This window comes from Triplophysa rosa, linkage group LG9 (assembly GCF_024868665.1).
Source record: "Triplophysa rosa linkage group LG9, Trosa_1v2, whole genome shotgun sequence".
In the NCBI taxonomy this organism is placed as follows: domain Eukaryota; kingdom Metazoa; phylum Chordata; class Actinopteri; order Cypriniformes; family Nemacheilidae; genus Triplophysa; species Triplophysa rosa.
In genome coordinates, this window is record NC_079898.1 from 4,240,708 (window position 1) to 4,256,460 (window position 15,753).

General features: G+C 43.2%; 1 protein-coding gene across 1 annotated transcript in view; it reads right to left on the minus strand.

Moving 5' to 3' along the window:
- The window catches only part of col21a1 (collagen, type XXI, alpha 1), a 109,479-nt gene that overhangs the window by 73,337 nt on the left and 20,389 nt on the right, over positions 1 to 15,753 (minus strand). Inside the window, exons 7-10 of the mRNA XM_057341810.1 lie at positions 15,026 to 15,103; positions 13,936 to 13,944; positions 13,096 to 13,179; positions 8,584 to 8,646 (exon numbers count right to left, since the gene is read on the minus strand). Coding sequence (XP_057197793.1) covers positions 8,584 to 8,646; positions 13,096 to 13,179; positions 13,936 to 13,944; positions 15,026 to 15,103 — 234 coding nt within the window. The remainder of the gene's footprint in view (positions 1 to 8,583; positions 8,647 to 13,095; positions 13,180 to 13,935; positions 13,945 to 15,025; positions 15,104 to 15,753) is intronic.

The window sequence follows — 15,753 nt, forward strand, 5'->3', positions numbered from 1 at the left end:
GCAGGTAGCATTGCCAAATTCGTGACATTGTCACAAACTGTAATCTATTAATTTGTGTTTACTGACATGAAAAATAGGGGAAATTCGTGTCAGTAAACACAAATGAATAGATTACAGTTCGTCGTTCAGCACGAATTTTTTTCATGTCACCCAGCACGACTTTCAATCTAATGTATTTTAATATGCGATATCTTTCATATGTATAAATATTTATCAACGCAATAATGGGAATTCATATACCTATTTTACAAGGTGGCTCATTCGTGTGAATTCCTGTTTCCTACGATCTCATTGGTATGTTTTGTTATGATTTCACTTTTTCCCTGTGACATTTATCATTGTTTTGCCACCTCCTGAAACTGCATTTTTAGCAAAATTAGCCTTTGTGGCTGTGATTTTAGGGTTTGGGGTGATGTAAGGTGTTGGTTAGCCACATCCTAAAATATGTACGATTTATTTCGATATCAGGTTCTAAATATATAAATTTAAATACACACGCAGTCTGTGTATTGAAAGTTGTGCTGAGTGAAAAGAAATTTGTGCTGAGTGACATTAAAAAAGGTTGTGCTTGCTGAAACACGGAAAAATTGGGATATTCATGTCCATGAACACAAATTAATAGATTCCCAAATTATGTGTCTATACTACGAACTGCCTTGAGACTGGGTTGTTGTGGCATATGGGCCAACTTTTCATTGTAAGTCAGTGGGATTTATGTTGTATCGTACAAATAATAGTGGTGCTTGTCTAAGGAAACACCACTTAGAAATATCTTCTTATGGGTTATTAGCAGGGATGGCCATTTGTGGTCCTGGAGAGTCACTGGGTGTGTCTCTATTAATTCCCTTATTCAGTAGTCGGGGCACTGATCAGGGAGTCGGCCATTTTAAGGGCTGTCTCTTTTTTTAATCCTTTTAACCGAAATCACACGAGCTGTGATCAATAAACTCAAACTTCAGGAAATGCAACAGAACATTTATAAAGACAAACATTTATTTTAGTTTAAATAACTAACTCAACGTTGAAAGACAGGCAGCGAACACAATCTACTTTACATTTAAATGCAATATTCCTTCAAATGTATGCACGGATATGTAACTGTCACGCTCGGAAGAACTGGACTCAAGGGCAGATTCAAATCAAAAGAATTTAATAAATCAGCAAAACAAGAGTCAAAAAACAAAATAACGGAACAGAGTTCCGACAATCCCAAGGGTGAGACAGAGGCAGGGTCAAACAGGCGTGTGGTCAGACGAGTGGCATACAGTGTCCAAAGGGAAATCCAGAGAGTAGTCAGACGGGCGAGGGTCGATCGAGGTGCAAACATAATCCAGAGGGAAAAGGCAAGCTCGTAATCCCAACCGGTGAAGAAGACTAAAGGAGGATCCAGCACCGAACAGCAGGTCAGTCCCTGGAACAAAACTCCAAACAAAAACACTCAAGGTAACTACGACTAGAAGAAAACAAGATTAGAATATTCCGAAGGTAGCAAGAGCGGGGTAAACCATACAACGCAACAGCAACTAAGGAAAGAAAAGTGAGGAATATAAAGGGGAGAGTTGACGAGTAGAGATAAGAGACAGGTGTGCGCTGCTGAGCCGCTCGGCTGATTGCCAAACCGCGTCAGCTGCGCAACAGAGTAGTGATGAGGAGAAAGTGAGACAGTGAAAAGGAAAATCAAACCCGGGACCTGACAGTACCCCCGCCTCCAGAAGCGCCTCCCGGCGCGCTTGAGGAAGAGGGATGGTTGCGGTGGAAGGTGTCAATGAGGGAGCGGTCCAGAATGTCCCGGGCCGGAACCCAGCTCCTCTCCTCAGGACCATAGCCTTCCCAGTGCACTAAGTACTGGAATCCCCGGCCACGGCGTCTAGACTCCAAAATCCGCTTGACCTTAAAAGCAGGGGCACCTTCAATGATCAAGGGAGGGGGAGGGAGAGTAGGGGAGGAAACAGATGGGGTGTGGGGGGAACATAGAACAGGTTTGACTCTAGAGACATGAAAGACAGGGTGGACACGACAGAAGGGATTAGGCAATCGAAGCTGGACCGCCACCGGGCTGACAACCTTGACGATGGGAAACGGTCCAATGAACCTGGGTGCCAATTTGCGGGCCGGGACCCGCAAAGGGAGGTCCTTGGTAGAAAGCCAAACTCGTTGCCCACATACGTATCTAGGCGCCTTCCGGCGGTGACGGTCAGCGGTGCGCTTGGTACGGTCCCGGGACCGGACTAGCGCTTCCCTGGCCCTTTTCCAGGTGCGCCGACAGCGCTGGATGAAGGCTTGGACCGAGGGAACCGCAGCTTCGACAGCCTGGGAAGGAAACACAGGGGGTTGGTAACCTAGACAACACATGAATGGAGACAGCCCGGTCGTAGATACCGGCAAGGAGTTGTGAGCATACTCAACCCAGGTCAGCTGCTGGCTCCAGGTGGAAGGATTGTGGGAAGCCATGCATCGGAGCATCCTACCCAGGTCCTGGTTGGCGCGCTCGGACTGCCCGTTGGTTTGTGGATGGAATCCGGACGACAGACTGGCTGAAGCGCCAATCTGGCGACAGAACTCCCTCCAAAATTGGGAGGCAAATTGGGGACCCCTGTCCGAAACCACATCCTCGGGGAGACCGTGGATGCGGAAGACCTGGTCCACCAAAACCCGGGCCGTCTCTTTGGCCGAGGGAAGTTTGGGGAGGCCGATAAAATGGGCCGCTTTAGAGAAGCGATCCACCACGGTCAAGATCACTGTATTGCCACCGGACTGAGGGAGACCAACCACGAAGTCCAGGGCAATATGGGACCAAGGGCGGGAGGGAACAGACAGGGGTCGTAACCAACCAACGGGCGGCGCATTAGAAGACTTATTCTGCGCACAGACCGGACACGCCCCCACGAACTGGTGGATGTCCTCCCTCATGGCTGGGCACCAAAACCGCTGGCGGATGGCAGCCAGCGATCTCCTAACACCCGGATGGCAAGTGAGTCTGGAAGAATGGCCCCACCGAAGGACCGCCGTGCGGGCCGACTCAGGAACAAAGAGCAGACCCGATGGGCATTCTCGGGACGCCTCTACTCCGACCAGAGCTCTCCTGACGCGTTGCTCGATTCCCCAAGTAATCGCCCCCACCACCCGACCCTCAGGGAGGATAGTGTCGGGGGGAAAGGGAGGACAATTAGCCGGGGCAAGGCATCGAGATAGCGCGTCGGGTTTGCCATTTTTGGAGCCTGGCCTGTAAGACAGGGTGAAATCGAAGTGCCCAAAGAAAAGTGCCCAACGAGCCTGCCTGGCATTCAGTCGTTTGGCGGACCGAATGTACTCCAAGTTCCTGTGGTCGGTCCACACAATGAAAGGAATGGTAGCCCCCTCCAGCCAGTGACGCCACTCTCCCAGAGCCAAACGCACTGCCAACAGCTCACGGTTGCCGACATCGTAGTTTCGTTCTGCGGGGGACAAACGGTGAGAGAAATACGCACAAGGATGTAATTTAAGATCGTGCGAAAAAACTTGGGAAAGGACCGCTCCGACCCCAACCTCAGAAGCATCAACCTCCACCACGAACTGACGAGTGGGATCAGGGGTGACCAGAATAGGTGCGGTGACAAACCTGTTCTTAAGTTCGTCAAACGCAACCTGAGCCGCCGATGACCACTCAAAACTGTTCCTAGTGGAGGTCAATGCCGAGAGGGGAGCCGCCACCTGCCCAAAGTTCCTGATGAACCGCCGATAAAAATTGGCGAAACCCAGGAATTGTTGGACCCCTTTCCGGGAGGCAGGTGCCGGCCAGTCAGAGACGGCCCTTACCTTCGCAGGATCCATGCGAACTCCCTCATCCGAGATGATGTGACCCAGGAACGAAACTGACCGGGCATGAAACTCGCACTTCTCCACCTTGACGTATAGCTGGTTCTCAAGCAGCCGTTGGAGCACTTGCTTGACATGACGGACATGCATCTGGAGGGAAGAAGAGAATATAAGAATATCATCCAGATACACAAAGGCGAACCTGTCGATCATGTCACGAAGAACATCGTTAACAAGTGCTTGGAAAACAGCTGGAGCATTAGATAACCCAAAGGGAAGAACTAAATACTCAAAATGCCCGGTGGGGGTGTTAAAGGCTGTTTTCCATTCGTCCCCCTCTCTAATCCGGACCAGGTGATAAGCATTGCGAAGATCCAACTTTGTGAAGAACTTCGCTCCCTGCAGGAGTTCAAAGGCTGAGGACATAAGGGGTAACGGGTACCGGTTCTTAACCGTTATGTCATTCAGGCCTCTGTAGTCAATGCAGGGGCGAAGCGAACCATCCTTCTTCTTCACAAAGAAGAATCCCGCCCCAGCCGGAGATGAGGAGGAACGAATGATACCGGCTGCGAGAGACTCGTTCAAATATTTCTCCATGGCTGCTCGTTCAGGAGCAGCCAAGGAGAAAAGCCGTCCGCGAGGTGGAGAAGAGCCGGGGAGAAGGTCTATGGCACAGTCATAGGGTCGGTGTGGGGGAAGAGAAGAGGCCCGGGATTTGCTGAAGACCGCTCTCAACTCATGATACTCCACAGGAACCCGGGACAGATCAACCCTTTCCACCTGCAACAGAGAAAAGGAAGAGAGGGGGGAACAAGCAGAGACAAGACAATGGGCATGACAATATAGGCTCCATCCCAATAACGAGCTATTAGTCCAATTGATGGACGGGTTATGGCGAGAGAGCCAGGGATGACCAAAGACTATGGGAGCTTCCGGAGACTTAAAAATAAAAAAATTCTAGTTCCTCCTTGTGATTACCTGACGTGACCACGCTTAAGGGAGTGGTGAGAGCAGACACAGTTTGCAAGATACTGCCGTCAAGGGCACGGACGGTGATGGGCGGATGAAGCTGCCGAGTGGGAAGCCCTCTTACGCGGGCCCAGGTCTCGTCCACGAAATTGCCCTCCGCTCCAGAGTCCAGCAGCGCCGACTCATTGAAAGAAGAACCACTAAAACTGAGGGTCACCGGAAGGAGAGTGCGAGAACAACGGGTGGGGGAGACTGAAGTACCGCTCGCCAGGATTCCCCTGACTACCGACGAGCGTTGGCTTTTAACGGACAAGCGGAAGCCTGGTGATCTTGCCCGCCACAGTAGAGGCACAAACCCTCATTTAGGCGCCGAAGCTTCTCTTTAGCCGGAAGGCGTAATCTGCCTAGCTGCATGGGTTCAGAAACATCGGTGGAAACAGCAACGGTGGCCTTGAGAGACGGCTTGAGGGGTGAATGCAGATCTAGACGTCTGGCTGTGGCCTTAACCCGGCGGTGTAATTCCATTCTGGCATCTAGCCGAATAGCCAAGGCTATCAGATCATCCAACCGTTCCGGAGGATCTCGAGCATACATCTCATCCTTCACATCACTGGCCAACCCCTCAAGAAAACGTGCTGAAAGTGCCTCAGGATTCCATTGACTGGTCGCCGCGAGCGTGCGAAATTCGATCGCGTAGTCTGCTACGGAGCGATGCCCCTGCCGGAGAGCTGCTAAAAGTCTAGAGGCCTCCTTCCCAAACACAGAGCGGTCAAACACCTTTACCATCTCCTCCTTGAAGTCCTCAAAATTGAATGAGAAATTGGACTGTGCTGCCCACCATGCCGCACCCCAATCACGGGCACGACCCGTCAGCAGTGAGATGACGAATGCCACTTTAGCTCTCTGTGAAGCGTATGTGGATGGCTGAAGGGAGAACACAACTTCGCATTGAATAATGAAAGCTCGGCAAAGAGTGGGCTCACCGTCATACGGAAGAGGATTGTTTATGCGGGGTTCATGCACACGCTCCGAGCTGGCAACCCGGGACTCAGACAACTGAAAGTGCTCCAGCCGGTTCGTGAGATTGGCTACCCGGGCGGTTAATGCCTCGACAGTCTGCTGGGTGGCAATCAAACCCTCCTGGTGATGGCCCAACAAAACCCCTTGCCTCTCCAGTGCCGAACGTAGTGGGGATGAATCCGCTGAGTCCATAGCTGGCTGTTGCGTTCTGTCACGCTCGGAAGAACTGGACTCAAGGGCAGATTCAAATCAAAAGAATTTAATAAATCAGCAAGACAAGAGTCAAAAAACAAAATAACGGAACAGAGTTCCGACAATCCCAAGGGTGAGACAGAGGCAGGGTCAAACAGGCGTGTGGTCAGACGAGTGGCATACAGTGTCCAAAGGGAAATCCAGAGAGTAGTCAGACGGGCGAGGGTCGATCGAGGTGCAAACAGAATCCAGAGGGAAAAGGCAAGCTCGTAATCCCAACCGGTGAAGAAGACTAAAGGAGGATCCAGCACCGAACAGCAGGTCAGTCCCGGGAACAAAACTCCAAACAAAAACACTCAAGGTAACTACGACTAGAAGAAAACAAGATTAGAATATTCCGAAGGTAGCAAGAGCGGGGTAAACCATACAACGCAACAGCAACTAAGGAAAGAAAAGAGAGGAATATAAAGGGGAGAGTTGACGAGTAGAGATAAGAGACAGGTGTGCGCTGCTGAGCCGCTCGGCTGATTGCCAAACCGCGTCAGCTGCGCAACAGAGTAGTGATGAGGAGAAAGTGAGACAGTGAAAAGGAAAATCAAACCCGGGACCTGACAGTAACAGAATAAGGAAAGTGTTTTTCACAATGCACTTTAACCAGTGTTTAAAAATGAAGTCAAAGAGATGTTGGTTTTGCCTGTTGTTGATAAATACCAGCTGTGAATTATCACAACGTGCTTACGCAGTCACGTCACAGGAAAATAAGTGAACAGTGTCCCAATGTGCAGTGAGCCAAGGTCCTTGTCAGTGCCTGAAAGCCTTGTACATGACATACTGATTCACGAGTCATGACCTCAGGAGCTGATTGAGACAGAGCCACGCCTGAAGCAGGTAATCAAGACTTTAAGGACAACTAGAAAACTTCAGGGCAGGTGTGTTGGAGCAGTGAACTTTGAGCATTGTAACTTTGCAGATGTTGTTTTTGCTTAAACAGCTACATTACACACTAACTATAGTTAAAAATGTAATCTCATCAAACCTCTTTAACTGATGAGGCAAAACTGACGTCATTGTTACTGTTTGTAACCAAGAGTTAAAGCTCAGTGTTATGGTAAGGTGGGGACAATTTCGACACACTCTGAGAGGGTGACCAATCAGAACATGCTGAATCTCACAGATATGGTAGTGGGCGGTACATTCATGGAGACTGAAAATACCCAGCTCATTTTTAAAAGAATGGAAAGAGAGTTGCAATAAATAGGTAACATGTAAAAAATTATGTTTTTTTACAATGAAGTATGAAAACCTATTCTAGTGCACCCCAAAAACATAATTCAGACAAAAGGCAATAAACAGGTAGGAGCCCTTTAAAAATTGAAAAAGGAAGTCCTTCTGGACCAGTAATGAGAACATTTGCACACACAGACACACAATGCAAGAACCTGTCACTTATTAGTGAGGGTAATCCGAATAAGCCACTTACGTGGTTTGTTTAAGCATTCAAAATGAGCATTGCCACTAAACATAAAAAACTACACTGTAGATCAGTGAAAAAATGTCTTGTGCATTATCGGGGCTCTCAAGTTTTATCAAAAGTTTGGAGTGAGATTACATCTGTTAGGAGAAACTTTTTTGAACTTTTATTTCATTGACATTTCAGCAATGCTATATTAACACAATATAAATCATTCATGTTCCAACTCAAATGAATAAAGTTAGTTGACTGAAAAGTCCCATTTTGACAAAATATGAATACATTTAAATGAAGTTGAATTTATTTTAAGTTTAAATTAAATAAATTGGACATTGTTTAAATTATAATGATAACTATAACTATAAAAAGTTTTAAAAATTGTTCTTAATTTAGGAGAATAGCATGGTTCACATCACAAATATAACGAAAGATAAAGATACACAGAACGACATCATTGGGATCACTTTCAGAGTTTTTTTTTTCGAACTGATGAACAAAAGAGAGAGCATCCAGCCTTTGCTGTGCTTTGCTGTCATATTTTGGAGAAAAGATGTTCAGGAATGAAAACGAAAGCATTAGCAGTAGGTCATGTACAGTACAGTACATTTATTTTAGTAATTGGGAACAATGCAGCCCACAAACTTAAAATAAACATAACATTATAGTTATCGTCTACTGGTGTGGACGTATAATAACGTTATAGTTATTGTTATATTGTGAATGGCCCTTAAATCCACAAACACTCAAACAGAAAACGCATAGTGCCTGTTATGTTTCTTGTTTCCTTTTCAATCACTGCCATTAAAATGGAACATGCACACACAAAGGCAGAAGTTTGTTGGGGCATTGTAAAAATACAGGTTTAGCAAAATTGTAAATCCAGCCAATTTAAAATGTCAGATCTCATAATCATACTGTGGTTTTACTGATTTTACTGCCCAGTTAAAAGCACCTGTCATTATTACCAGATCTCGTGCATGTTACCCCTTTGCTCTCTGACTTGTCATCAAGTAAATAACATACAGTAGACAATACTGTCTCAATGCATTTAATGCTTGTTGTAGTCCTGGACCTTGCATTGAACACAGCACGTGTTCAAGTTAATTTGAGGTTGTATTAAACTGTATAGTACTCACAGGCTTACCATCAGCACCAGCAGCACCAGGTTGACCCGGATCTCCGGTTCTGCCTTGTTCTCCCTAAAGAAAGTACAAGCAATGTGTTTATATAAATTCCTTAGAGAACATCATTCAAGATCCTATAAAACACATTAAACTAGATGCTATCAATTAGCAAATTTCTAGCGATATCTGTATATATATAATACTATATATAATCCAATCATTTCAAGATAAGCGAGTACAGTATTGAATTAAAGGAAAAGTTCATCTTTGGGCAAAATCTCTTTAGCTGTAGTAAAATAGTTATACAGTATCTCACAGAAGTGTGTACACCCCTCATATTTTTGTAAATATTTTATTATATCTTTTCATGTGACAACACTGAAGAAATGACACTTTGCTACAATGTAAACTAATGAGTGTACAGGTTGTATAACAGTGTAAATTTGCTGTCCCCTCAAAATAACTCAACACACAGCCATTAATGTGTAAACCACTGGCAACAAAAGTGAGTACACCCCTAAGTGAAAATGTCCAATTAGCCATTTTCCCTCCCCGGTGTCATGTGATTCTTTAGTGTTACAGGTCTCAGGTGTGAATGGGGAGCAGGTGTGTTGAATTTGGTTTTATCGCTCTCACTCTCTCATACTGGTCACTGGAAGTTCAACATGGCACCTCATGGCAAAGAACTCTCGAGGATCTGAAAAAAAGAATTGTAGCTCTACATAAAGATGGCCTAGGCTATAAGAAGATTGCCAAGACCCTGAAACTGAGCTGCATCACGGTGGCCAAGACCATACAACGGTTAAACAGGACAGGTTCCACTCAGAACAGGCCTCACCATGGTCGACCAAAGAAGTTGAGTGCACGTGCTCAGCGTCATTTCCAGAGGTTGTCTTTGGGAAATAGACGTATGAGTGCTGCCAGCATTGCTGCAGAGGTTGAAGGGGTGGGGAGTCATCCTGTCAGTGCTCAGACCATACGCTGCACACTTCATCAAATTGGTCTGCATGGCTGTCGTCCCAGAAGGAAGCCTCTTCTAAAGATGATGCACAAGAAAGCCCGCAAACAGTTTGCTGAAGACAAGCAGACTAAGGACATGGATTACTGGAACCATGTCCTGTGGTCTGATGAGACCAAGATAAATGATTTGGTTCAGATGGTGTCAAGTGTGTGTGGCAGCAACCAGGTGATAACTACAAAGACAAGTGTGTCTTGCTTACAGTCAAGCATGGTGGTGGGAGTGTCATGGTCTGGGGCTGCATGAGTGCTGCATTTCATTGAGCTACAGTTCATTGAGGGAACCAGCAATGAGGGAGCGCAAGGTCTCTCTTTCCCCACGCAGGGATCGTCTCAGTGAGCGGCAGGAAGAAGCAGCACATTCGACAGGTGACTCCTGAAGGAAATGAGTACAAAACAGCGTTTCCAACAACCTTTCACTGTTATAGACTGTTTGAATGTATAAACGTGAACACATTTCATCTGTAAATATGCATATGGTTACCTACACAGAGGCTGTGTTAAATAAATGTCAAAATGGCCGCTTTTTATGGTGATTTGTTAGAAGATGTCACATTAAGTCAGAACTGACAATAGAAACTGAAAAGATGTAAATGATAGTGGTGAAACGTTACAATCCAAATATAGTCATCATTCCTATGCCCTACTCCTTCAAAAGGCAGATCCCTCGGAGTTTAGACTGTGGAGTGAACAAGGCATTTGCGTCCATTATGTATACGTTTGGAATGCACTTGGCAAAGGAAGCGACGTAATTTCCTCATTATCTTCAGCTTGCATGTTCACGTGACAATGCAGCATTTTGTCAGATGTCGCTGTTTTAATGGCATAACTTAAGTATAAAACCTGTGCAAATAAACAATACATTTTATATTTTGAAAAGTTTTATATATATTAGTGTTTATATATTATATAGCATATTTTAAAAACTTTTTAGAATTAGAAATAAAATTAGAATTAGTGCTTTTACATACATTGCGGAATGTTTACTTACACAGACTCGTAACACATAGGCTAAAGAAGTATACTTATAATATTCGTTAATGCCGTTTAACATTGCACGCTTACATAAGAACGTGAGTCGCGAGTTGCTTTTTACACAAATGAAGTTTAACAAATGGACAAATTACTCTTATAGTATAATCATTGACAAAGTCTGCCCTTTTATTCTTAGAAAAATGAATATGTTTATAAGAAAATATTTGAGAATTACACTTAAGAATATTCTTAAGAACGTCCTATAATTTATCTTAATAAAGTTGTTAAATATTCTCTTAAAAACAGTTTTGTTAATCCAGCGTGTTTGTGTGTGAATTATGGAAGAATGATAGAACTGAACTAATAGGTAGGTGAGGCAGTGTGTGCTTGCAAATGCCAGTGAGTTACAGTATGCAGGGAAATGTCTTGTTATTGTTGTTGCTGGTCTAGAAAAGCATTGTTGCAATCATGTGGTGTAAATCCTGTATGATTGAGGATGTGTACAGGTGTTGATATTGTCCTTCGGGTTGTGATAATTTGTAGCTTGGCAATGTAATCCTGTATAAAATAGAGGTGTTTCCTAAACATAGTACCCTATAGGCTAATTCAAAACTTTATAGTGCACGTGCATATTGAGGGGGGGGCACTACAAAACACTTGTGCCCAGGGGCCCCTGAATTCTTAATCCGGGCCTGTGAGCATATGTGGGGCATCCTCAAAGGAAGGTGGAGGAGCACAAGGTCTCTAACATCCACCAGCTCCGTGATTTCTTCATGGAGGAGTTGAAGAGGACTCTGGTGGCAACCTGTGAAGCTCTGGTGAACTCGATGCCCAAGAGGGTTAAGGCAGTGCTGGAAAATAATGGTGGCCACACAAAATATTGACACATTTTCACTTAGGGGTGTACTCACTTTTGTTGCCAGCGGTTTAGACATTAATTGCTTTGTGTTGAGTTATTTTAAGGGGACAGCAAGTTTACACTGTTATACAAGCTGTACACTCATTACTTTACATTGTAGCAAAATTTCATTTCTTCAGTGTTGTCACATGAAAATATATAATAAAATATTTACTAAAATGTGAGGGGTGTACTCACTTCTGTGAGATACTGTGTATGAAGAGTTTGATTCCAAAAAAAACAGTTTTTTATTGTGCTGTCCAATTAATATCAATCAAACTGCAGTTGGTTTGTTTTGATTTAAGCCACAATAACTCAAAAAATACAGCTAACTAACACAATAAAACACAATAAAAACATGTTAACATAATAAAAAACATGATTTCTGAAAAAGTTGAAAAATGGAGTTCTCATTTTGGAACCAAACTCTTCATATAGTCTTAAAGGAAAAGTTCATCTCAAAATCAAAATTCTGTCATTTTTTGCTCACCCACATGACGTTCAACATGTTTTAGGACCTCCCGCCGTCTTCTGACCACAAATAAAGATATTTTAAGGGGCATCCGAGAGATTTCCAGGCCTCCTCGTAGACATCATGGTTATAGTTGTTGTCAAGGACAAGAAAAGTACTAAAGACATTGTTAGATTGGTCCATCCACTCATAGTGGTTCAATTGAAAATTTTTGAAGCGACGACAATACTTTATGTGCCAAAATCAAACCAAAATAACAACTTTAATCAATATATTCTCCTCTGTCTTGTCAGTCTATGGTGCGCGTTCACGAGAGCACTTCGATGCATGCACATTCGGTTTGTACGGTTGGGCAAAAAAGTGCAAGACTTTCTCAATATCGAAGATCTTTTGCAAAGATCAGCTTATATACAGCATGTGTCTGCTTGTAAACACAGAGTTGCGCTTCCGGCTTGTCAGTCAGAGTGTCTGCCCCCACCGAATGCACATGCCTCAAAGTGCTCTCTTGAACACGCACCATAGACTGACAAGAAAAAAAATCAATTTAGCCAGTATGACAGTATTGGCGAATGAAATTTGCATGCCGGACTCCGCCCCCGGATATCCGGGTATAAAAGGGAGACAGCATGCTTCATTACCTTAGTTCTGAGGAGCCTGAGACCTCTCACGACTTCTGCAGTGGGCAGCACGTGTTGTGGCAATGTCTTTAGTACTTTTCTGGACCTTGACAACAACTATAACCATGATGTCTATGAGGAGGCCTGAAAATCTCTCGGATGTCACCTAAAAAATCTTTATTTGTGTTCTGAAGATGGCGGGAAGTCTTAAAACATGTTGAACGTCATGAGTAAAAAATAACACAATTTTGATTTTGAGATTAACTTTTTCTTTAAGACTATACACTGTATATAACTATTTTACTACAGCTAAAGAGATTTTGCCTCAGGCAGTATAGAATATTGAATATAGGGATTTTACTGCAGTCACCTGCTGAAACGCAGCATGCATTTTTAAATATAGGCTTGACCTTAAAAACTTTAAAACGTGACATTTGTAGGTTTATGTTAATTTAATTTAATTCAATGAATAGATTATTTAGGCACGTTCTTAGCAAAGGCTTGACTTAATAGGCAGAAACATTGTTATAAGCCATGTGTTGTACCTTTTGTCCTGGGGTACCGGGTGGCCCAGGTGGACAGATGCAGGGTTCTGGGGAAGGATCAATGTCTCCTGGTCCATTAGTGCACTAAATAAAAATATATCACAAGAGATTTTTTACTGCACATTTCATAAAACTTGAAGCTTCTGACATCAATTCAATATTGTTCCCTTTAGGTTCATTCAGCAGTACAGCCATTAGTTCTGAAACAGCAAAATTACAGCAACTTAGATTATGCAGAATATAAAGTAAACCTAGTTGTGGACCTATTTCCAGCATTCTTATTAGCTACTTGCTTTACACTTAAAGTTAACATGGCTTAACCTATTTTTGCCTCCCTTACACATTTACATCCTTATTTCTTTAATTGCTGCATAGAAACAGTTCAGTCCATTGTTACGAGTCTTAAGTAAGGCTGTCATAAAACGTGTGTGATATGTTGACTTTTACGTTTTGCAATATACTGTATAACAATTTATTATTTTAAGTATGATTGAATAACCAAGGTACAGAACATAAATGTTCATCATTCTGTATTTTGCTGTATAGATCTATATCCAAACTTTTCCTAGTGATAATCCTTAATTCCACAGTAAATTTTTGTTACTTCAGTTATTTTACATAATGCTTTTGTCAGTAGGGACATTGTGGACAATCACATAAGCATCATAGAGTCAAGCATTCTCGAAGCTCCTAGCAGTCCAAGATATCACATAGCTAAAATCAGCTATGGTAATATTTGGACACTCCAAAGGAACATGAGGCAAATCTTACCCTTGGCATTTAAAATGAGATTAGCGGTTACTTTTGAAAGATTGCAAATCCATCTTCCAAAGTACATACCTCTCCATCCTAAAAATGAAAGGAAAAATATATATGACGGGGCTAATGCTAAATAAAATAACAAGCTCAAAGGTGCAACACTGCATGGTGCATAAAGAAAGAAAACCATGGGTGAAATAAAATGTTTGAAACTTTGTTTATAAATACGCAATATCTCTAAATAGTGAGTCTGAAAGATGGAATGTCGGATCAGAGAAAGTGGGTTAGTTAACTGAAAACAATAACAAGGGGGTTAAAGACGTTAATACACAGGTCTGGGCAAATATCATGCTCTGTTTGAAACTGAGAGAATGCTTTAATTTTATGAAATGGGATCGATTAAATTGGATCAGTACATTAAACACATTACAGAACATGCTCTAGACTAGAGTTTTGAAGATTCAAAAAGAAGGAACAGTTCTTACAAAAATGAAAATTCTGCCATGGTTTTTGCTCTCATGATCATCCAAACTAGTATGCTGTTCTGTTCCCATGAACACAAAAGATGACTCTCGCTTTCTAGTTTAAAGTAACCACGTCTGCCAAACTCTACAAGGGCAACAAGTACCTTACGATTGTCAAGGTATTCAATAAAAATGTCATTTAACTAAACACAAGGAGAATATCCATATTTCAGGGTGGCCCTTAAGCATTAATAGTTTCCAGTATTCGTAGAAAATCTATCAAGTTAGATTCAAACCATATTAATCCACATCATGCTGCATGCAGTATAAGAGAATTGGGTGACCAGCAATGCTGAAAACAGCACTGTAATCTTACAGGTACATGATCAAAATTACAGAGACCCATAGAGAGTCAACAGCCATTAATACTAATAATAAACAACTTTTAACAAGGCAGTCTTTCTGCTGTTATTGAACTCTTTAGGGATTTAAAAAAATATTTTTCCTTCATTCAATAAAATAATAGTTTATGTGTTTGGAAAGACAATGAATGTGAGTAAATAATGACAGAATATTCCTTTTTGGGGAAACTATTCTCTTAAATGTTTTGTTAAAATGTTTCAAGACAGAGTGAGGGATCAAGTCCTAGTCACACTAATATGATTTGACATTTGGAATGGGCCAAACAGAAAAATTCAGGTACTCACAACTCCAGGTATTTCACAGGCTGTCTCCCTGTTATTCTGCTCAGGATCACAGTAGATTCGGAGTTTCTGTATTTCAAACTGAAATGGATACAAAAAAGTTATTAGAAAAGAAAAGCAGAAAGATGTAGGAAGGAAATGGGGATATAACACACATTTTTGGTGTCAACATGATGTGGTGTCTGCTTTTCCACAAGAACACTGCTGTGTTGCACATGTTGAAAATGTTTTAATGTTATGTTTATTCGCTGGCAAAGGATCACAAATGCAGACAAATTTTCCAATAACATATCATAACATCTTGGTTACGGATGTAACCTCGGTTCCCTGATGGAGGTAACGAGACGTTGTGTCGAACCGACAGAATGGGGTTTGTCTTGAGAACCTATCATCTTCTGAGTATTTAAAAAAGGCCAATGAAAATTGGCAAATGAAATTTGCATGCCGGACTCCTCCCCGGATGCCCGGGTTTAAGAGGGCAGCCGGCGTGCTCATTCATTCACCTTTGGTCTGAGGAGCCGTAAGCATCTTCCCCCGACCGCTGGGGTGGGCGGCCAGTGTTGTGGCATGAGGGACACAACGTCTCGTTCCCTCCATCAGGGAACTGAGGTTACATCCGTAACCAAGACGTTCCCTTTCTGTCGGTCTCTCGACGTTGTGTCGAACCGACAGAATGGGGTTCCTATGTAAGACGCCACAGCACTGAGCCGCGTCACAATCTCTAGCGGAGC